The sequence below is a fragment of the Sebastes fasciatus genome, chromosome 4, assembly GCF_043250625.1.
Source record: "Sebastes fasciatus isolate fSebFas1 chromosome 4, fSebFas1.pri, whole genome shotgun sequence".
In the NCBI taxonomy this organism is placed as follows: Eukaryota; Metazoa; Chordata; class Actinopteri; order Perciformes; family Sebastidae; genus Sebastes; species Sebastes fasciatus.
The window spans coordinates 38,530,685-38,553,730 of record NC_133798.1 but is presented as its reverse complement, the minus strand read 5'-3'; the positions used below and the strand labels follow the sequence as shown (position 1 = coordinate 38,553,730).

The 23,046-nt window shown below is 40.0% G+C and overlaps 1 protein-coding gene across 1 annotated transcript in view; it reads right to left on the bottom strand.

Annotated features, from left to right (window-relative positions):
* Nucleotides 1–23,046, bottom strand: part of nell2a (neural EGFL like 2a) — a 103,455-nt gene that overhangs the window by 54,457 nt on the left and 25,952 nt on the right. The window contains exons 9-12 of the mRNA XM_074634203.1: nucleotides 22,277–22,379; nucleotides 17,782–17,873; nucleotides 14,763–14,868; nucleotides 12,321–12,449 (exon numbers count right to left, since the gene is read on the bottom strand). Coding sequence (XP_074490304.1) covers nucleotides 12,321–12,449; nucleotides 14,763–14,868; nucleotides 17,782–17,873; nucleotides 22,277–22,379 — 430 coding nt within the window. The remainder of the gene's footprint in view (nucleotides 1–12,320; nucleotides 12,450–14,762; nucleotides 14,869–17,781; nucleotides 17,874–22,276; nucleotides 22,380–23,046) is intronic.

Here is a 23,046-nt window from a genome sequence, read left to right as displayed (position 1 = left end):
CAGATCTACTTTTTTCGAGAGCAAATTATTTTCCGGTATCTTTTCAACTCTACCAAATTGGACAATCACTCCTAAATAAACAGCCTAAAAAAAAGACCCAAAACAAATATGCAAAACGTCACTGCCAATTTGGGGCAGAAGCAGGAGCCAATTAAGATGACTGAGTGGAAAGAATCCCATTAGGACGCAACAAGAGTGAAAATCTGCATTCAGAGAGCGCAGTCATTGTCTAAATACCAGACACTCACACTGAGATCAATCACTGTGAACACTTAGAAGCCCGCTACCTGACTTGGAACAATGAACATCAAATAAGGAAAAGGTGGAGGAAGAGGAGGAGGAGGAGGAGGAGGAGGAGGAGGAGGAGGAGGTGTGGTGCTGTTTTTTCTTGTCAACGTGTGCACACAATCCCTGCATATTCAACACATGACAGTCTGATCATTTCCACATAAAGTTCCACTCGTGGATCCTTCTATGCAAACATCTAGCAGCCTTTTGAATGACTGCATCAAGTGTGTGTCTGTGGGTGTGTTCACATGTCACATTAAACATGCACTTAGCGCGCTTCGATTTGGCATGCCTCAAATTTGAAGCCCGCTGCATCTCAAACTGCCTTGTTTACGGGGCGGCAGCGTCAATGGGGTTTTCGCTCTCCATCACGGCTCTCATTAAAATGGGAAAGATTTTTCCACCACGCGTAAATCGATGGAGCATCATCATCCATCACGCGTCAATCTGTGACCGTTAGCAGCCTATAGGCCAGAGGTCTAAACAGGGAGTAACATGCAGCACAAACGCCGATGAGAGCTCCACGACAGGCTGATCTTCTACAACTCTCACTTCTTTTAAATCAAAACATTTGTTTTTTTTATTAAGTTAAACTATTTATTCATATCTTGAACTGCACTGTAACGTTTACTGTGTAATCTGTCTTATTCTATTTGAGCTTATTTATACTGAAAACACTTGTTTTTCCCTTTTTTAAATTCTATTATTTTTATATTGTCTTTTCATATCACCTTGTGTTCTTTTCTTAATGCCTTTATGTTTTATGTAAAGCACTTTGAATTGCCTTGTTGTTGAGAGGTACGTGCTATACAAATACACTTGCCTCGCCATGACAAGATCACATTTAGCTCAATAATACATGTATTCTTCTTTTGTTATTGTTGCATCTTCTCATTGCTGTATTTGAATGTAAAGCACGCTGGGTTTACTTTAATAAAATGTGTTTTACATATTAATGCCTTCTGTTTGCAGAGATCAACCAAAGGATCTTTATTGAATATTGTTGATTATATCTATAAGATATTCTTTGAGATAAAACTCAGATGTGGTTATATATTACAGTAATTAATTTATTCACTGTTTTCTTTGCTCGTTTATTACTGATTGGAACGCAAGAAAAAAACAGCTTGGAGAGTTTACCCATCCGTCAAAGAGCGGAACTAGTTTTACATCATTAAATGAAATTGTATTAAGTTGTACAATTCTTGATTCATTGATGAGATGTTATAATAATTAATTATTCATAATAATCTAGCAATAAACCAAATGTTTTGCACACTTGTGTTAAAAAAAAAGTAGCAATACCACCATGGAAAAAGTACTTCCTTGCGAGTAAAAGTGGTTTAGGTCTGAAGGTCTAAGTGAAGTGCAAGAACCTGAAATCTTTGGTTAAAGTCCAGATGAAATGAAAAATGTCATTTTAACCCTTTTAGTTCACATCCTCGGTGTATAACAATATAAGCAAAATTCGATTTAAATCCCTCTTGCAGAGGTACACGGCTCAAATATTCCGTTTCACTGGGGATTACGTCACAGTAGAGAAGTTAAAGACGCTCTAACTCTTGATTCACTGGGACTTTAAGAACTCTACTTGAGTAAATGTACTTTAGTGTTGTGTCTAAGTCATGGATGTTTAAATGTGAAATGAGCGTAAAGCAGTCGATGAGTTAAGTGTGATCCCGTCTGTAAAAAGGAGCAGAGAGGAGATTGGTCCCGTGTGGCATTTGAAGGATGTTGGTTAAGCAGTGCTCGGATACTGTTATTTACTCTGGAGGGGACTGTCTGGATGACGGTGGGATTGTCTGTCTTGGGTGACATTTCAGCGGGGTCACAGAGGTGAGGTGTGTATAAACACACACGGCCAGTCAGAGTGTGTACATGTTTGCCTGTGTGTGTATATGTGTGTGTATATGTGGGGGGACACCAGAGGCTCGAGGCTCATCCCGGCAGTGATTGGGTTTTGGAGTAGGCCGTGCTCTTCAGTCAGAGCCAATTAGCCTGCTGCCACCTTGTGACATTCAAAAGACAGCAGCGGCAATCGGATCGCTCTATGTTCACACACGATATGCTCACACACACGCACGCACACACACACACGGCAGTGGCTTATAGGCGATAAAACCTCACTCTTTTTTTGAAAAATCAATTATCTTTGACTGTTTGGACTCAACCAAAACCAACAATAATCTGATCCTACTAAGAAGTATTACCATGAGAGGCCAATGCCTGATATGATTTATTCATCTATTCCATAAAACTCAACTGTTGTCCACAAAACTATTAAAAACATTTCAATGAACCACACAACCATAAATATATATATACATATACTGTATATACATATATACAGTATATGTATATATATATACTGTACTGTATATAAGAAGTGCACGTAGTCACCGTGACGTCACACATTGGTTTGTGGACTGCCGTTTTGAAGCCTCGAGTTCGGCATTTTGTCATTTTCAGTGGACCAAAATGTTGATATAAACTTTGATGAAGTGAAAACAGACTGTGAAAGGGTTAAAGTACTAAAACGAAAATACGAACAACACCCAGACCGGACAACGCCGTGGTAGCAACCTGTCAATCACAAGGTAGCCCCGCCCTAAAGCATCCCCTGCTTTATGGTCTATCTGACTCTAAATGGGACCATAATTTACTAAATGAACATCATGATGTATTGAAGAAGACTTGAAACTAGCGATTTGAGATCATAAACTCATGTTTACAATGTTTACTGAGGTAATAAATCAAGAGAGAAGTAGGCTCATTTTCTCATAGACTTCTATACAATCAGACTTCTTGTTGCAACCAGAGGAGTCGCCCCCTGCTGGCTGTTAGAAAGAATGCAGGTTTAAGGCACTTCAGCACTGGCTTCACTTTTCAGACCTGGTGGTTGCCTATGTAAGTGAGAAAATGTTTATTTGGGTGAACGGACCCTTTAATGTTTATGTTGTTATCTAACTAGCTATCTAACTCTATCTATGCATTTGTGTAAATGTGGTGCATATAAATCATACTTCAAGTATTGTGCACTGTCCCTGATAAAGTGAGTCAGTAAAAATAACACTATCTAGGATACGCTTTGCATCAAAATAAAATCCTGTTGCATACTTTGTCTCTTTCCATTTCCTCGATTTTTTACAGGATATCATTTCGTATTTCACATCTCCCATACGGACGCAACACAAAACACCGGAGCAGCCTTTTTCTTTTTCACCAATCCTGACGGAGACTTTTCTAAAGTAGGGCATTTCAAAACCAGACAACAATGGGAAATGTCTCTCTGTCTGCAGTCCTCCACAATGCTGAGATGAATAATGGTATTATCTCAACACGTTGAACTATACTGATTGTTCAATTTAGAGACAATCACACAGTCTGTCACTTCTCCACTGCTCGCCCCTCTGTCTAATTCTGTCCTAAACACACGCATGCATGTAGCAAAATAGGCCTTCATCCCGACTGCACCGACAGGAGGAGAGGATGGAAAAATAACTGGGCTCTTTTTCTTTTTTGTCCTGTTGGAGAACTCAAACACACACATCCACCTGCACACACACACACACACACACACACACACACACACAGACACACACACAGACTTACACAAAGGCAGGGCTAGTATCCCCCTGAGTTTTCCCTACTGCTGCTTCTATGAAAAATTTACACAGAAGTGATCTCATCGGCTATTTTGAGCCCATCTCTGACCTAGGAGTGTTTTAAAGAGCTAGTATCTGTCTGTGCTTTCTGTGATGTTTGTCTTTACGTTTGACTAGACTCAAAAAAACGTGTGTGTTTACATAAAAACCTGCTCCTGCGGGCCTCCGTCTTTCTGCTTTATGATCTCTCTGCTGTGTTCAATACACAAAATTGCCTCTAAGTTGGACTTCTCATCTCATCTGGTGGGGCACCACCGTATTGAAACTCATCTAAAGCAGCCAATTTCACTCATCTTTCTTTTTGTACATCTTGCAGCCGCAAAATAGTGTACCTATTATACAAAGACATTCTCTCATCCACCCGCAGGATGCTCGATGTTTTGGCAAGACAGTTCTTTCATTTTCCAAACACACAATCATATTGTAAGTCACAGAGACGCACATGAAATCAATTGCTTTTAAGAGAACCCCATCAGCAATTGAGTCAATTTCAGGTTTTCTCTGTGCTGTCTCTGATGCAAACACTCACCACAAACACTGCCATCCAATTTCATAGCGAGAGTCGGGCTGCTCTTGAGATGAACAGTGTTGATGTTGGAGGCACAAGTCTGTCCTTGGACATTTACACACGTGGTAACGATGAAACAAAAAGCAACCGAGCTGCAAAAAACGATTTTCTGCTTGTTTTCAGAGCAAAATAATGTTGATGTGTGAGTGGAACAGAAATCTAGCCTCGACTCCAGACGAATTAAGGGTCAAATATTTGTCGTCATGTTTTCTCTTTCTCTTTGACACTAGAATTAAACGGATGGTCAAAGTCATTTTCAAAAGAATGACCTCTTCTTTATGTGAATGACATCAGCTGACAGGAAGTAAACATGGACCCAAGCTGTTTCCTAGCAACGCAATTTCGTTGCCATTCCATTGAAACGCACGGAGCGTTTCTGACAGAGGGTGAATACAGGTATATTCAGACAGACAATATGAGAAAAATAATGTGTAATTTGAAAATTAAAGCATGTAAACATGTTCAAATAGAAACCCAAAATACAAGTATGAACCTGAAAATGAGCACGATATTTACCTTTAAAGGAACAGTGTGTGGGATCTGGCGGTATCTAGCGGTGAGGTTGCAGATTACAACTTCTCCCGTGTGCCAAGTGTGTAGGATTGCTAGCTGACGTAAATATACGAATGGCCCTCTCTAGGGCCAGTTGTTGTAAAAGTAGAGAGCGTAGAATGTGTGTACACGTGGGAAGTGAGTGGTGAAGCAAGAGAGAGAGCGGCAGCGACGGTAGCGAGTAACGTTATTGTCTCTGGCCTAAGCAGGAAAAGTTAACAGAGTTTGGTTTGTCCGTTCTGGGCCACTGTAGAAGCATGGCGGAGAAACAGAGCGGGTTGTTGTAAGAGTAGCATAGGTCAGTTAGAGCAGAGCCAGTGCTTAGAGTGTGTGTGTGCATGGGAAGTGAGTAGTGAAGCAAGAGAGAGAGTGGCGGCAGCGGCGGGAGCGAGTAATGATATTGACTCCGGCCCAAGCCGTTCTGGGCTACTGTAGAACCATGGCGGTGCAACATGACGGACTACAAGGAGAGAGGACTCGCTCCATATGTAGATATAAACGGCTCATTCCAAGGTAACGAAAACACAACGATTCATATTTTCAGGTGTTTTTACATTAAAGGAAACATACTTATTAATATTATAAAATCCATTTCTGCCAATAGATCCCCCCCTCATTGTTACACACTGGTCCTTTAACTCATTACCGTGAATGTTTCAGCAAACAGTTGCCTATTTACACATCCAGCAGACACGCAGCAAAATCAGCATTCATTTGAAGTCGTGTTTGTGAACGCCTGATAAATGAAAGTCTGATATTCACTCTCCTGTAGGCTCTTGATCCATTTGGTCCATTGTTAATACACAAAATATTGATTAGTGCAGCTTTGAAGTAAAAGCAACAACACCGCATTGTAAAAAAAACAAAACTGCAATTAAATAATTAAAATACCTGCATTCGAAATACTAAGTATTATTGGCAAAATGTACTGAAGTATCAAAAGCGAAAGCACTCATGCAGGATGACCCCTGATTGACTATTTTCTGATTATAATATTGTTACCGATGTATGTTAACATATAAGCAGCATTCTCAAATGGAGCTAATTTGAACTACTTATAAACTGTTGGCATCTTAATCTGCAAAGTAATTAGTAGAGCGGTCAAATTAATGTAATTCAGTAATAAAAAAGGCCACCTGAACAACATCTGGAATGCAGTGGAGTATACTATATATAGTAAGTTTCAATTAGCATGAAATAGAAATAACTACGAGTCCCTCAGAGTTGTACTTTAGCCTCGTGTCTGAGTAAATGTTAATTACTTCCCACCGCCGTCTGAATGATGTTTTCAGAGAGATCATTGTTTAACACCGATATGGTGAATGAGGGCCGGCATTTGATCACAACCTACAACCAACAGCATAATTTCCCATTAATTTAACACAGACAGTATCTTCAATTATGCAGATTCCCTGAGACCGTCTAATTACCTGCATGGACAAACGCTCATATCTGTAAATTCATGTGAGATCTGCAGAAGCTGTGAACTATACTACTCTTTCATTTAGCACCAGCTAACCAAACGCTCTGCTGCTCGATTGACACTTAAGCCTCATCTTGATGACAGCAAATATATTACAAGGAGTGTGTGGACTGCAGATTAAAAAAAAAAAAAAAATAGGCCAAGACATGCACTCACAAACAGATGCTCTAAAAGTGCACACACACACACACAATGCAGAAAGAAGATCAAGAAGGCAGCTGTCAAGGTCATACGCAGAAGATCCTGAGTAACTTTGATGCCATGTTTGCTCATTAATACCAGAGATGCACAGCAGTTATGACATGATGTTTACTACATATTTCACTGCAGGATAGCGTCGGAGATGATAAAGTCATCACTTTTTAACGATGCATCTGGTAGAATTCAGTCAAGATGAGAGGAGAGGAATTCAGCCGAAGCACCATCAATTTAGTGCGTGAACGTTTGAACTCTGAGCAGACTTTTTCACCATCAACATGAAATGACCTGCTCAATGAGGTATATAGAGCGTGTTTTTCAATCATGTAATGTGGGACATTCAAAAGGCAATCGAGTAAAACACTGTCGGTTTTTATAAGAGAGCAGTGCTGATATAACCAATCACATTTTGTTTTACGTTGAAGTGCAACATGGTTGGAGACATCTGAGGCTGTTTTCCATCAAAGTGAGTGCGTATATTAGGGCTAGGCGGTACGGAGAAAATCTTTACCAAATATCTCAATATCAATATAAAACAAAACACTTATGCCATAGTACGATTTCACGATATCGATATACACTCACCGGCCACTTTATTAGGCACACCTGTTCAATTGCTTGTTAACACAAATAGCTAATCAGCCAATCACATGGCAGCAACTCAATGCATTTAGGCATCTAGACGTGGTGAAGACGACTTGCTGAAGTTCAAACCGAGCATCAGAATGGGGAAGAAAGGGGATTTAAGTGACTTTCAACGTGGCATGGTTGTTGGTGCCAGACGGGCTGGTCTGAGTATTAAACTGCTGATCTACTGGGATTTTCACGCACAACCATCTCTAGGGTTTACAGAGAATGGTCCCAACAAGAGAAAATATCCAGTGAGCGGCAGTTGTGTGGACGGAAATGCCTTGTTGATGTCAGAGGTCAGAGGAGAATGGGCAGAGTGGTTGGAGATGATAGAAAGGCAACAGTAACTCAAATAACCACTCGTTACAACCAAGGTATGCAGAATACCATCTCTGAACGCACAACACGTCCAACCTTGAAGCAGAAGACCACCCGGTACTAGCAAGGTGTACCTAATAAAGTGGCCGGTGAGTGTACATCGATATATCGCCCAGCCCTAGCGTATATGCGGGTAAACGTCTTTCTTTATCGGCAACTTATTCCGTCTCTCTTTCAACTCGGTGGAGACTAATTTGGAACAATGTTGGAGCGCCGCTCGGACGGAGACGGGAGGAATTTGTGGCTGAGATGACAAAGAAAGCGTCGGGAAAAGGGGTAAAACATCCATCCCGCGTCCATCCCGGTGTCATAAATACCCGTGATAATGCAGAGTAATTTGTCCCGGGAATGAATGCTGGATGTAACCTTTCCCTCTAAAGACAAAACCCAGATGATTGTGGGTGTTAGGCTGCATTCACACCAGCGATAACGCAGGTTATCCCATTCATTTTGAATGGGGCTAATGCGTTTGGGTTGCAGCTGCAGGAGTTACAGGGCGTGACGGAAAAAACGCAGCAGCCTTCGGCGGAAGATTAGAAACAGAAACGCAACCTGACGTCACGCCGCGGCGGCCAATCATGTAACCGGCAACAAAGCTGTGCAACCCAGCCACGACCGAACAAAAGGCGTTAATTGTCGTGCAGTCGCTTGTTGTTAAACGGGCCGTCAATGTGACTCTCCCACACTGACGCACGACGCCTGATCTCGTGTGAATGCAGCATTAGTGGGGTTTTTTTTTGTCCAGGGGCTTTAGTGTGTAATCAGTTATGAATGACCTCACCGATGACAGATGACACGACTATAATCACTCCCCCAGCAGAGTGACACTAAATGCATGCACACATAAAGCCCCTTGAGCATGTTTTTATATCACAAATTGATCAACTGACTGCGAAGACAAACATTAGTGTCTCAAAAAGCATTCTGAGAAGCAGTTACTGCGTGTTGTGGACACAAATAATGAGGGGATTACTGTCTCCCATCACAAAAGGATTATGCGATAAAAGCATGAATTCAACAAAGTGTTTTCATGGGTATTTAGCAAACGTCTACATAATTTTTGCAATTCACTGTCTATGCATTTACATTTTTTAACAATTCAATCAAACTAACAAAAGCAAACAAAAACACATGGCACTAAAGTGAAAGTAAAGTTTTTAGAGGGAATTCTTTCGGGGGTGTCAGGTCAGCGGAGAGTAATGTGACATAAATGTGAACAAAGACATTTATTGTATTTATTGTGCAGGATTATCTCCTTCGACCCTGAAGCAAGTCTGTGGAAGCTGCTTTCATAACGCTGCAGAATGAATAGCAGAAAACACTTTCTTCTGAAAGGTGTGAAATAAGCCGTCACATCTCCTACTATGCTTACTGGGAGATGACCTCGCTGGGAATAAAAGAGACGTAACACTTGTATTATCCTTTAAGGTTAGGGCAAGGTGTTGTTCGTGGTTGTATGGGCACGTCTAAAGGAAAGAAAGACATTATAAACTCACATACTCTACATGTAAAGAGTTCAAGGTCGATGTATATTCACTCTCCTGACCCCCACAATCCGACTTTCCACAACGTTATTACCTCCAAAGGCCTTGAAGGAGCTAAGGAGGTTTTGTTTTCAACGGCGTTGGTTAGTTTGTCTGTCTGTTAGCAGGATTACTCCAAAAGTTCGATGGATTTGAATGAAACTTTTTGGAACAATCCATTAGATTTTGGTGGCGATCCGGATCATGATCCGTATTCAGCATTAAGACCACACGGTGAAACACATGCACAATGTAACTGATGACGCGTTGATGACGCGTGACCCCGCCTCCTTCCTCCTTCTGCGAGCAGAGAGACGTGTGTGGATGTGTGGAGCTGCTGTCCGTCCGCGGTGAGCAAGAACAAAGCGATAGCTGACGGGATGAGAGTCAACGTAGTGTAACGTAGTGCAACGTAGTGCAACGTTATACAGACATAACGAGGCTGCTGAATGAGAGAGGCATCCGCCGACACATAAACACACCGTGTTGATAACAAGCCGACCACCTCACCGTACCACGACGGACAAAAACCACGATGGCGACGGACAGAAACCAAGATGGCGACGGACAGAAACCAAGATGGCGACGGACAGAAACCAAGATGGCAACGGACAGAAACCAAGATGGCGACGGACAGAAACCAAGATGGCGACGGACAAAAAACAAGATGGCAACAGACAAAAACCAAGATGGCGACGGACAAAAACCAAGATGGCGACAGACAAAAACCAAGATGGCGACGGACAGAAACCAAGATGGCGACGGACAAAAAACAAGATGGCGACGGACAGAAACCAAGATGGCGACAGACAAAAAAAACAAGATGGCGACGGACAAAACCAAGATGGCGACAGACAAAAAAAACAAGATGGCGACGGACAGAAACCAAGATGGCAACGGACAAAAAAACCAAGATGGCGACGGACAAAAAACAAGATGGCGACGTACAAAAAACAAGATGGCGACGGACAGAAACCAAGATGGCGACGGACAAAAACCAAGATGGCGACGGACAGAAACCAAGATGGCGACGTACAAAAACCAAGATGGCGACGGACAGAAACCAAGATGGCGACGTACAAAAAACAAGATGGCGACGGACAAAAACCAAGATGGCGACGGACAAAAACCAAGATGGCGACGGACAGAAACCAAGATGGCGACGGACAGAAACCAAGATGGCAACGGACAGAAACCAAGATGGCGACGGACAGAAACCAAGATGGCGACGGACAAAAAACAAGATGGCGACGGACAAAAACCAAGATGGCGACGGACAAAAACCAAGATGGCGACAGACAAAAACCAAGATGGCGACGGACAGAAACCAAGATGGCGACGGACAAGAAACAAGATGGCGACGGACAGAAACCAAGATGGCGACAGACAAAAAAAACAAGATGGCGACGGACAAAACCAAGATGGCGACAGACAAAAAAACCAAGATGGCGACGGACAGAAACCAAGATGGCAACGGACAAAAAAACCAAGATGGCGACGGACAAAAAACAAGATGGCGACGTACAAAAAACAAGATGGCGACGGACAAAAACCAAGATGGCGACGGACAGAAACCAAGATGGCGACGTACAAAAACCAAGATGGCGACGGACAGAAACCAAGATGGCGACGTACAAAAAACAAGATGGCGACGGACAAAAAACAAGATGGCGACGTACAAAAAACAAGATGGCGACGGACAAAAACCAAGATGGCGACGGACAGAAACCAAGATGGCGACGTACAAAAACCAAGATGGCGACGGACAGAAACCAAGATGGCGACGTACAAAAAACAAGATGGCGACGGACAAAAACCAAGATGGCGACGGACAAAAACCAAGATGGCGACGGACAGAAACTAAGATGGCGACGGACAGAAACCAAGATGGCGACGGACAGAAACCAAGATGGCGACGGACAAAAAACAAGATGGCGACGAACAAAAACCAAGATGGCGACGGACAGAAACCAAGATGGCGACAGACAAAAAAACCAAGATGGCGACGGACAGAAACCAAGATGGCGACGGACAAAAAACAAGATGGCGACGGACAAAAAACAAGATGGCGACGTACAAAAAACAAGATGGCGACGGACAGAAACCAAGATGGCGACGGACAAAAACCAAGATGGCGACGGACAGAAACCAAGATGGCGACGTACAAAAACCAAGATGGCGACGGACAGAAACCAAGATGGCGACGTACAAAAACCAAGATGGCGACGGACAAAAACCAAGATGGCGACGGACAGAAACCAAGATGGCGACGGACAAAAAACAAGATGGCGACGGACAGAAACCAAGATGGCGACGGACAGAAACCAAGATGGCGACGGACAGAAACCAAGATGGCGACGGACAGAAACCAAGATGGCGACAGACAAAAAAAACAAGATGGCGACGGACAAAATGCCGAACTCGAGGCTTCAAAACATCAGTCCACAAACCAATGGGTGACGTAACGGTGAACAACTTCTTATATACAGTACAGTGTATATATATATATATATATATATATATATATATATATATTTATGGTTTTGTGACTCATTGTGGTTTTAATAGTTTTTTGGACAGCAGTGGAGTTTTATGGAATAGATGAATAAGTCATATCAGGCTTTGGCTTCACATGGTAATACTTCTTAGTAGGATCAGATCATTGTTGGTTTTGGTTGAGTCCAAACAGTCAAAGAGAACTGATTTTAAAAATGATGCTGGAGACACGTGTACCTGCCGCTGTCATGCCGAAGATATGCGTGTTCTCCTTGAGCTCATTTCACGAAACTGAATCAAACCAGGCTGAGACCAAGAAGTCAGAGCGCCATGACAACTGTTAATTCTTCTGAGTAAAAATAACTCTGAAATAATAAATATCCCGTGTCCTCCCAAACAGCAGAGAACATGTTACTCTCATGACCCCTTCGATGCAGCAGCCAAGACAACAATCACAGAAAACAACCACGTATCCGCTCTCGGAGGGCAAATAAACTTCGGCTAAAAGTCACGGTTTGTTATTCAGAGCCACGCCGTACCTTCACAGTAGGCGTTGTCGTCTCGCAGCGGGCGGAAGCCATCCTTACAAACACAGCAGTCTCCCGCCTCCAGGTTCACACAGTCGGAGTGCTCCACGCAGCCGTGGCCCTCCGAGCAGAAGTCGTGACCTGCAGGAGGCACGCAGAGGAAAAGGTTGAGACCCAGAGGAGAGAGGAGGCGAGGAGTGATGGAGGCATGCGGGGCCAGTGGAAAGGTTATGTCATAGTATCACAACCTTTTCTCTGAGCGTCCATACTGTGGCTTCTTTACGAGGCTTACTAGGAAAAAATTACACTAATTTGCTCTCTGTTGCATCAGACTTCATAATCTGTATCTTATTAATCACCTATTTTATTTTATTCAATTTGTATAATTGGATAATATTTTATAGTTATTTTATTAATCACTTATTTAATTGTATTTAATTTAATTGTATTATATTTCATTTGTATAATTGTATTATATTTTATTGTTATTTTATTAATTACCTGTCTTATTGTATTTCATTTGCATAATTGTATTGTATTGTTATTTTAATAATCACTTATTTTATTGTATTTCATTTGTATAATTTATTATATTGTTATTTTAATAATCACTTATTTTATTGTATTTCATTTGTATAATTTATTATATTGTTATTTTTTTAATCACCTATTTTATTGTATTTCATTTGCATAATTTTATTATATTTTATTGTTATTTTATTAATTACCTGTCTTATTGTATTTCATTTGCATAATGTATTATATTGTTATTTTATTAATCACAAATTTGATTGTATTTAATTTGGATAATTTTATTATATTTTATTGTTATTTTATTAATTACCTGTCTTATTTTATTTCATTTGCATAATTGTATTATATTGTTATTTTAATAATCACTTATTTTATTGTATTTCATTTGTATAATTTATTATATTGTTATTTTTTTAATCACCTATTTTATTGTATTTAATTTAATGTATTATATTTCATTTGTATAATTTTATTATATTTTATGTTATTTTATTAATCACAAATTTTATTGTATTTAATTTGTACAATTTTATTATATTTTATTGTTATTTTATTAATTACCTGTCTTATTGTATTTCATTTGCATAATTGTATTGTATTGTTATTTTAATAATCACTTATTTTATTGTATTTCATTTGTATAATTTATTATATTGTTATTTTAATAATCACTTATTTTATTGTATTTCATTTGTATAATTTATTATATTGTTATTTTTTTAATCACCTATTTTATTGTATTTCATTTGCATAATTTTATTATATTTTATTGTTATTTTATTAATTACCTGTCTTATTGTATTTCATTTGCATAATGTATTATATTGTTATTTTATTAATCACAAATTTGATTGTATTTAATTTGGATAATTTTATTATATTTTATTGTTATTTTATTAATTACCTGTCTTATTTTATTTCATTTGCATAATTGTATTATATTGTTATTTTAATAATCACTTATTTTATTGTATTTCATTTGTATAATTTATTATATTGTTATTTTTTTAATCACCTATTTTATTGTATTTAATTTAATGTATTATATTTCATTTGTATAATTTTATTATATTTTATGTTATTTTATTAATCACAAATTTTATTGTATTTAATTTGTACAATTTTATTATATTTTATTGTTATTTTATGAATTACCTGTCTTATTGTATTTCATTTGCATAATTGTATTATATTATTATTTTAATAATCACCTATTTTATTGTATTTAATTTGTATAATTTTATTGTTATTTTATTAATCACTTATTTTATTGTATTTCATTTGTATAATTTTATTATTTTATTAATCACTTATTTTATTGTATTTCATTTGTATAATTGTATTATATTTTATTGTTGTTCTATTAATTACCTATTTTATTGTATCTAAATTGTATAATTGTAATATATTTTATTATTATTTTATTAATAACATATTTTATTGTTATTTTTATTAATCTAGTTTTTACTTCACACTGTTTTACTACTATTACTCTTATTATAGCTTTTAATTTTATTTTATTACATTTTAATAATTTCATTGTCTCGCGTACATTGGTCTCAAATTATCACATTGTTAAATTGTTTTTATATTTTTTGTTGTTTTCACGGTTCACACTTGATCTGTCTTATTGAGCTGCATTAAACTGTATGAAAGGTGCTACACAAATAAAGTTTGAATGATTGATAATCTTAAGGGAAAAACTAAAATAATTCAGAGATACTGGAGATAAATTTGACAAATCTTTGTATTATTGCTGTTTTGAGATTGATACTTTACAGGCAGCCATTGACTTCAGTTTTTGCCATAAATAAAAGTAAAATGTGAAAATAACAACTCAAAATAATCACGTCCAAGCATAGAAAATGAATGTTCTACGGCACAGTAGTGATGTCGTATAGGATGCCGTTTCCTCCGTACCTCTGCAGACTTTGCAGCATCTGTCATTCAAGGTGATCTGCTCCGATTCTGCACAGTTGAGTTCGGGACAAGGCTCGCTGGGGACCACTCGGTGCATGGTCCGGTCCTGTGACGGACAGAGAAACAAATCTCATGAGCTACCTCTTAGGTCCACTCTTCATTTGCCCGAGGCCTGGATGTAATTATGAAGGTAATTATTCATCTACTGTGTTTCCTCTTTAACTCTCCCACTCTCGCTCTGCCCTCCTGTGTGTCCATTACAAACCAATTACTCATTGGTCAATAGCAATATATTCCCAAACTACTTCTGGAAGGAAATAAAGGCGGTCTTCTTCCTCTCTCCTCCTGCTACCCTCAATGTTTTACATCATGATTCATGACGCATCTTTATTATACAAACATTGAATCAATCTTGTGGATTATCCCGGCATGTGTGTTTAGTCAGAGAGTAAAACCTGATTAGGGGGTTCCTTTTCCCAGCATGCCTTTGGCAGGTCCCTCTAATGATCTCATCCGTGTCCCTCTGACTGATGCTAATTTAGAGTCATTAACACGAGACACAGTTGGACAAAGACAAAGGGCTTTTTCTATCTATTTGTAGTGCACAAATATTTTACTTAAGGATAATCTTAAGCCAGTCTGTCTACAGGTCCACGAGGTGTCGTGACCTTGTACAAGCGGTACACAGCGTGTGATTTTGAAACAAACATCCCCTACGGCTACATCCACTGTAATACTAATGCATTTTAAAACACATAACTTTGGCTATGTTTATACCTCGCGATGTTTTGGAGCCCCTAAAACGGAGAGGTTTGGAAACGCCGCTGACCCCGCTTTAGTTTTAAAACTCCGGGATGTGTTTTAGCGTAGACAGGGTCCCTGATTCGTCCCTTATTCGTCACACCCCATCATGTAAACCCGAACGACATCAGCATCGACCACCAGCGGTTGATTTTAAGGATGCACCGATACCACTTTTTTCAGACCGAGTACAAGTACTTACATTTGGGTACTCGCCGATACCGAGTACCGATACGAGTACTTCTCTGTGCCAAAAGACCCTCGTTAACAGCCAGCTGGAGGGTGTGAGCGACACACAGCAGGCTGGGGAGTCCTGCATACGAGGCGGTGCGCCGCCACCGGTTCTAGTCGGCAACCCACCCGACCCGTCTTCAAACACGGACCAAGGAGTCTAACGCACGCGCGAGTCAGAGGGTGCAAGCAAAACCCCCATTGGCGCAATGAAAGGAGTGAGGGCCGTTGCGCGCCGGCTGTGGTGGGATCCCAGCCCAGTGGGGTTGGCTGCACCACTGTAAAGTGGTATCGGTGTCGTTGTATCGGAGCCGTTTTGCGAGTACGAGTACATGAGCACAGTATCGGACCTGATACCCGATACTGGTATCGGTATCGGTGCATCCCTAGTTAATTTCAACATGGATAACGAGTTACAAGCATTGCTGACCTTGTTGTCTATCCTTGCAATCATTGTGCAATTTACATGTGTTAATCACTTTGTATTGCCAATGTGTGAACAGATTGTAATGTAACTTAAAAACTGAGATCTTCCCCGACTTTCTCGGTTGCCTATAGAAGGTTTTGCTTCGTAACGTTAGCTGATGAAGTCATTTGCAAATGGCGAACTATTTGATATCACAGAGATTGGACATTACAGATAGTAACGGTGATATATGATTGTAATGTAATGTCTCGTCACTGTTTTGGCCGATGCCCAGGATGATCGTGCGCGCTCACGGAGTGCGAGCACGTACACAAGCAACAGGATACCGAACTGTAGTTCACTTAACGGCCACCGGTGTCATTGATAATAAGGATTTTCTGAAAGTTACATATAGTACCTTTAAATTCTGTATTTTATAATGCTGCTACTACTGCCTACATGTGCAGGAGGAAACTATTATTCGAGCGCTTTACATCAATTCCCGTGTCCAGCACTGCTTCCTGTTTACACTGGCACGCGCATGCCCAGTGTACGTGAATGTTCATGTGATATGCATTTTCAGGCGTGGTGGTATGGACGGAGATTCAGTCTGAAACGGACCCAAAACGCTCGTCTGCATTTTAAAACTAAAACCTAGTGGTGGATGTAGCCTAAAAGTCCCTAAACAACTTTCCAAACAAGCTACCGTCTTGCCACCCACTACCCAAAACTTGCGGCCCCCCCCTGCCAGCCAGCAGGCAGACAGAAGATCAGAGGCGTGACAAGCAGCTGTCAGGGGAAGCCTGCAGGAGTCTACAACAGTGGGCTGACTGACAGCGCTCCCCGTCCCCATTTCTTTGATCTGCCTGGGACTGCCAGTCAGTTAACTGGGACTACAGATGGGCCAGGTGTGGGCAAGCGAGCCAGACAGCTGTCTGAAGCGGCAGATTCTAATGGAGCTCTGCAGAATTCATGGCGGGGGTTGGTTGCATACAATAGAGCTAGGTGATTAAAAACTTCAAATCACTTCTCTGTGATTGATTGGGCCTGCCTGGCATAATGTCATCAAGTGAATTACTCCCAAAAGTGAGCGACCCACCCATCTGGTGCGTCAGGGCAGACAAAAGCAAATAACTGGGAATAATGGGGAATGAATATGGTTTGGGACCTCTGTGGTATCTGATGATTGGTGCTGAAGAATGGCTGTAGCATCCTGTGATTGACAGGTGCGCTGCTCTGGCCTGCAAATGTAAACTTAATTAGAAGGATTTGGACAATTTTCTTTACATCACAAAGAAAACGCTGACAAGCCGGATCAATGAAATCAAGTAGACAATCTTGCATGCTGGCTCATTGACGTTTGATTTATCCTCTCAGGTCGGGCCAACGAGTGTTTAGTGAGCTGTCATGCACCGCTACGTGGAAATTATTAGAGTTGAAGTGCTTGGATACATGAGTTATTATGATGTCTCATCCTGCAGAGGATTGATAAAATCATCTTGAATAAGTATGTAAAAGTGTGTGTTTTCTCTCTTTAGGTGTGTGTGTGTGTGTGTGTGTGTGTGTGTTGACATGACTTACCTTGCATTCAAACAGCAGGCACCTGCCAGAGGAGTCGCGCACCGCCTTCTGATCCCCCTCCACCATCTCTCTTCCACCAAACAAGCAGACAGCTGGTAGCAGACACAGAAACATCGTCAGCATACATACACACAAATAAACACACAAACACGTCAAATAAATAAACATAAAAACACATCATCCCCTGAAAAAACACATTTCATTAATATCACATTCAACATAATGAGTTGTACTTTTGTTTTAAAGCATTTAAGGGGGGGACACTAGAGGTGAATAGGGTAAAAAAAATTAACCAATAGATATCAACATGATGATTATTTACATTAAGACAAGTTTTCCCCCTTTTTTTCTATTAACTTATTTGTTTATTTAATTTATTATTATTACTTTTTTTTTCATTGTATTAATTTTTTTTATTATTATATTCTTTCTTTTTATTATTATTTTTTTTTCTTTTCTTCATTTTATTTCAATTTTGAATCCTGAAGTTGTTTTCTCTAGTGTACTTATTGTGTTCATCTGTAAGCTCAACTACTTAAAAAATTGGTTTATAAACTATTGTAACTACTGTAAATTGCATATATGAAAACAACCTTAAAAAAAGGGAAAAAATAAAGTATGAAAAAAAATAAGACAAGTTTTTTGAAATTGTATATTTAAATATGCAAATGGGGCATTATCTAATACTAACTTATGGTGAATTTAGGACAAATCTACATACACAATATAGACGAAGTGTAGTAAAAATAAACACATATAAATGTGTCATGTGACATCCTTGGATGTTTTCTATCCACTACTCTGAAAGAAGACATGTTATGGAAGCAACCAAAATCTAAAAATTGACCAATGCATGTACTCACACATTCTTTTTATTTGTTCAAAATGAACCTTAAAGAGAGATTTGTCAAGTATTTAATACTCTTATCAACATGGGAGTGGACAAATATACTTGCTTTATGCAAATATATGTATATAGTTATTATTGGAAATCAATTAACAACACAAAACAATGACAGATATTGATCCAGAAACCCTCACAGGTTCTGCATTTAGCATAAAACAATATGCTCCAATCATAACATGTCAAACTGCAGCCCAACAGGCAACAACAGCTGTCAGTGTGTCAGTGTGCTGACTTGACTATGACTTGCCCCAAACTGTATGTGATTATCATAAAGTGGGCATGTCTGTAAAGGGGAGACTCGTGGGTACCCATAGAACCCATTTACATTCACATATCTGGAGGTCAGAGGTCAAGGGACCCCTTTGGAAATGACCGTGCTAGTTTTTCCTCGCCAAAATTTAGCGTAGCTTTGGAGCGTTATTTAACCTCCTTCATGACCAGATAGTATGACATGGCTTTGCATGGCTAGCTTTAAAACTGAGCCTGCTACGAGGTGAAAGTTGCGTTAATTTGTTAAGGAAATTAGTGGCATTAAAATGAATGACAGCCCTTATTTTTATAAATGATGTGAGTTGAATCTGTTGTTGAAGAAAAGTCAGTTTAATTTACTGTGATTTAATGCTTTTCATTCAAAACATTACAAATTGTTTGATTACTTTAGTAATACTAAGTGCAGGGTTGGAAAGATGAATCCCTTTTGTCTATAAAATGTCAAAAATGATGACTATAAATACATTTTGTTTCTAGACTCAGAAAATTAGGTGTTTGTTCATGTATTAATTTTCAAAACAAATAAAAAACAAAACAGCAAATTACTTTATTTATTACCTAATTAATCTACTCATAATCAATTCTCATTTATTATTTTCAATAATTACACACACCGGTCCCCAAATATATTCATATTTACCCAAACCTACACTCCTACACTCGGCTGTGGACACGATCACTGGCGGAACACCAGGAGTCTTATCTAACAGCTCTGTTCTACATGTATGATACAATCTGTCCTTGTTATTTACAGCTTTTCTTTTTTTTTTTTAAGTCCTTAGGTGAATTAAGTCAAACCAAATCAAGCATATCAAACCCAATTAAGCAACTCAGGAAGTGATGAAATAATTAATATGTAAAGAGAGAGAGAGAGAGAGAGAGCTCCTCTCTGCGACGCCGAGGAGAATCCGTTTCATATGATTCTGGAGCGGGGGGGAATAATCACATGGGCAGAAACTCTGTGTTTGATGAGCAGTCGGGGTCAGACAGATTCAGACTGATACGAGGAAGGGAAATGATTGACACCGCGGGTCAGGCCCCATCACAAAGCGATGTATCATGAAAGCGAAGGACTTCTGAAACAGCCATTTGACGCTCTACTTGACAGACCATCAAAAAAGAAAACGACTCAGAACTCCTCCCTGCGAGGCCTTGTGCTGCCAGATAAGGCTTTAATTTGGAGAGCGAATCGTGTCTTTGTAGTGGGGAAACTTGCGGCGCTCTTCCCTCCAAAGCCGGAGCATGCGTAATTAGCTGTGTGTTTGTCTACCTTGTTGAGATAAGTGAGCACAGGGGTGTTGAGTTTAAGGGGATTACCAGCTACGTGTTTATATTTGTGTAACGCAGGCAGCTGAATCGGAGACATACTTTAAAACCCCCGTGTTGCAGCCGCGACCCCACGGGTCAGTGGAAACGATGCCGACGCACGCTGATTACAATCCAACACTAATGGTTTGTTGCTGATAAAGACTTGAATCTTGTCTATTTGTTTGTTTGCAAAGGGAAGCAGGAGAGCAGCAGTGTGTGGGAGTGTGTGGTGAGAAAGTTCTTGAGTGAAGTCAGCTTACACAAGATGTGGAGGGAGATCTACAAAGAAATATTAATATACATACGTAAAGCATCATTCACATGGTAAACCTTCTTTATTACACAGCTTTGTTGAATACTCGATTCTGATTGGTCAATCACGGCGTTCTACCGTCTGTTATTTCTGTATAGCAGACCGTTGCTATGTATGGCATACTGTTGCTATGTATGGCAGACCGTTGCTACGTATAACAGACCGTTGCTACGTATGGTAGACCGTTGCTATGTATGACAGACCGTTGCTACGTATGGCAGACCGTTGCTACGTATGGCAGACCGTTGCTACGTATAGCAGACCGTTGCTACGTATGGCAGACCGTTGCTACGTATAACAGACCGTTGCTACATATGGCAGACCGTTGCTACGTATAGCAGACCGTTGCTATGTATAGCAGACCGTTGCTATGGACGCAGCTCTGATGTCGGACTCTGGTTGACTGTTTTTCTTTGATATTTCATATTTCTTTGAGTCATTTCCTGACTAGGTTGATTAGCCACACTGTTTGCCAAATATTCTTTTGACAAATAAATTAATTTTGTGCTCAAAGTGAGAAAAAAAAAGACGGTAAAGAAGAGAGCGAGTGAGAGAAAGTCGGAGTGTTGCGCTAATTCTTGTCTCATTTGTGGTCTGATAAACAGTAAATTCATCTAAACTGGGTTTAAAAAAAAGATGCAATCTGGTTTACGAATTACGTCTGCCTATTAACCACACCCTCATTCGCTGTTCGAGAAAGAACGTTGACCAAAAAACAGCAAGTAAAGCTGACTGGAAGTAAGTAGCCGTGTAATAAGCTGTATAATGTACAGCTAGTGTATCATTGTTGTGAAATAAACCGCAGCAGCTCTGTGAATTATCCCTTACATAAGCCACATGGGAGAACACTCTTATTAATACTGAATAAAGCTAATTCATTCTTTTGTTCTATATGTTGACAGGCGGCTCCTTCCGCCTCTCAAAAGCAAACACATCACATTTATTTGTTTCATTTGGGTTAATACCAGAAGAATGATGGGGTGAGAAAAGCTAATATCCTCTGAAATCCATTTTTATTGAGAGGGGAATTGAGAGAATATGAGATGCAGAGTGCTGCGGTGAGGAGGCTAATAAGAGTTCATTGCTGAATCTTGTGGAGGGAAAAAAAAAAAACAGACCCTCCATGTAGATGTGTGATGAAACAGAATTATTTATCCAGCAAGAACATATTATCAGCGCTCCAAAGTTTAAAAAAATGGACATTTAAGAAGACGCTATCGCCACTTAGAGCGCTCCCTCATTCAGGCATTTAACATTTTCTGTCGTCGTCACCACTTCCCCTCGCAGCCTCGACGTGTGCGCCATAAATAGGAACTACTTTACATCACATGCAGCGATGCCAGATTTACTGGCTCGTGTCTGTGTGACTGGTGGCCATCTGTGTTTTGAAGCCAGCTAGTGAATAATTGATTGGGTCCATGTATATGCAAAAAGGATGGACTCATCTCAAGAGCCATGTTAGGAGGTAGCTTAGCAACACAGCAGAGCCCTGGTCAATTGTCAGGCAGCCCTTGTGGAGGCGTGATGTGTGCTCTAAATCTGCTGGTGCTGCTTGTTTTTTGCTGTTGAGTGTGTGTGTGTGTGTGTGTGTGTGTGTGTGTGTGTGTGTGTGCGTGTGTGTGTGTGTGCGTGTGCGCAATTGTGTCCATGATTGTATGAGTGTAGGAGGGTGACGGGGTTAAGGGTACTCCACTCACGTTGGCACTCCTTGCAGCAGGCACCCTTTACGTAGGCAGGCGCTGTGCCCGCCGGGCACTGAGGGGGAGGGCAGGAGACGGCCTCACACTGCACCGTGCCGTTCTGGTGAAAAGACAGAAACACAACACGTTGTTAGAAAGGTGACTGCTAAAGGCCAGCGGATACCGGAGTGTTCAGGCTGACATTGATCAATATCAAGGACAGAAATCTGGTGATGACTTCTGCAGATATTCTCTTTTTCACAGGATCACGTAATTACAGAATGTGATCATGGGACGTCATGATTATTCCAGCTAGAATAATTGCAATTCACGATATAATCTCGATAATTAGAGCTGCAACGATTAATTGATAGTTGTCAAAATCGCCATTGCAAATCAGTTTGAGTAATTCTTTAAGAAAAAAAGTCCATTCCAGCTTCTTAAATGTGAATATTTTCTGGTTTCTTTCCTCCTCTATGACGGTAAACTGAATATCTTTGAGTTGTAGACAAAACAAGACATTTGAGGACGTCATCTTGACCTTTGGGAAACACTGATCGACATTTTTTCACCGAACAACTAATCGGTTAATCGAGAACATGCTCGACAATGAAAATAATCGTAGCAGCCCTAAAACATGCTTAAAGTGGAACTAAAACATACCGGAATCCCTTTACCATATTTTATTAAGAAACAAATATTTTTATTGCATCAAAAATAAGACGCACATCTTTTTTTTGGTGAAAAACAATCCTAAATCCTGATGTCCCCCTGCAGAAATAAATGAA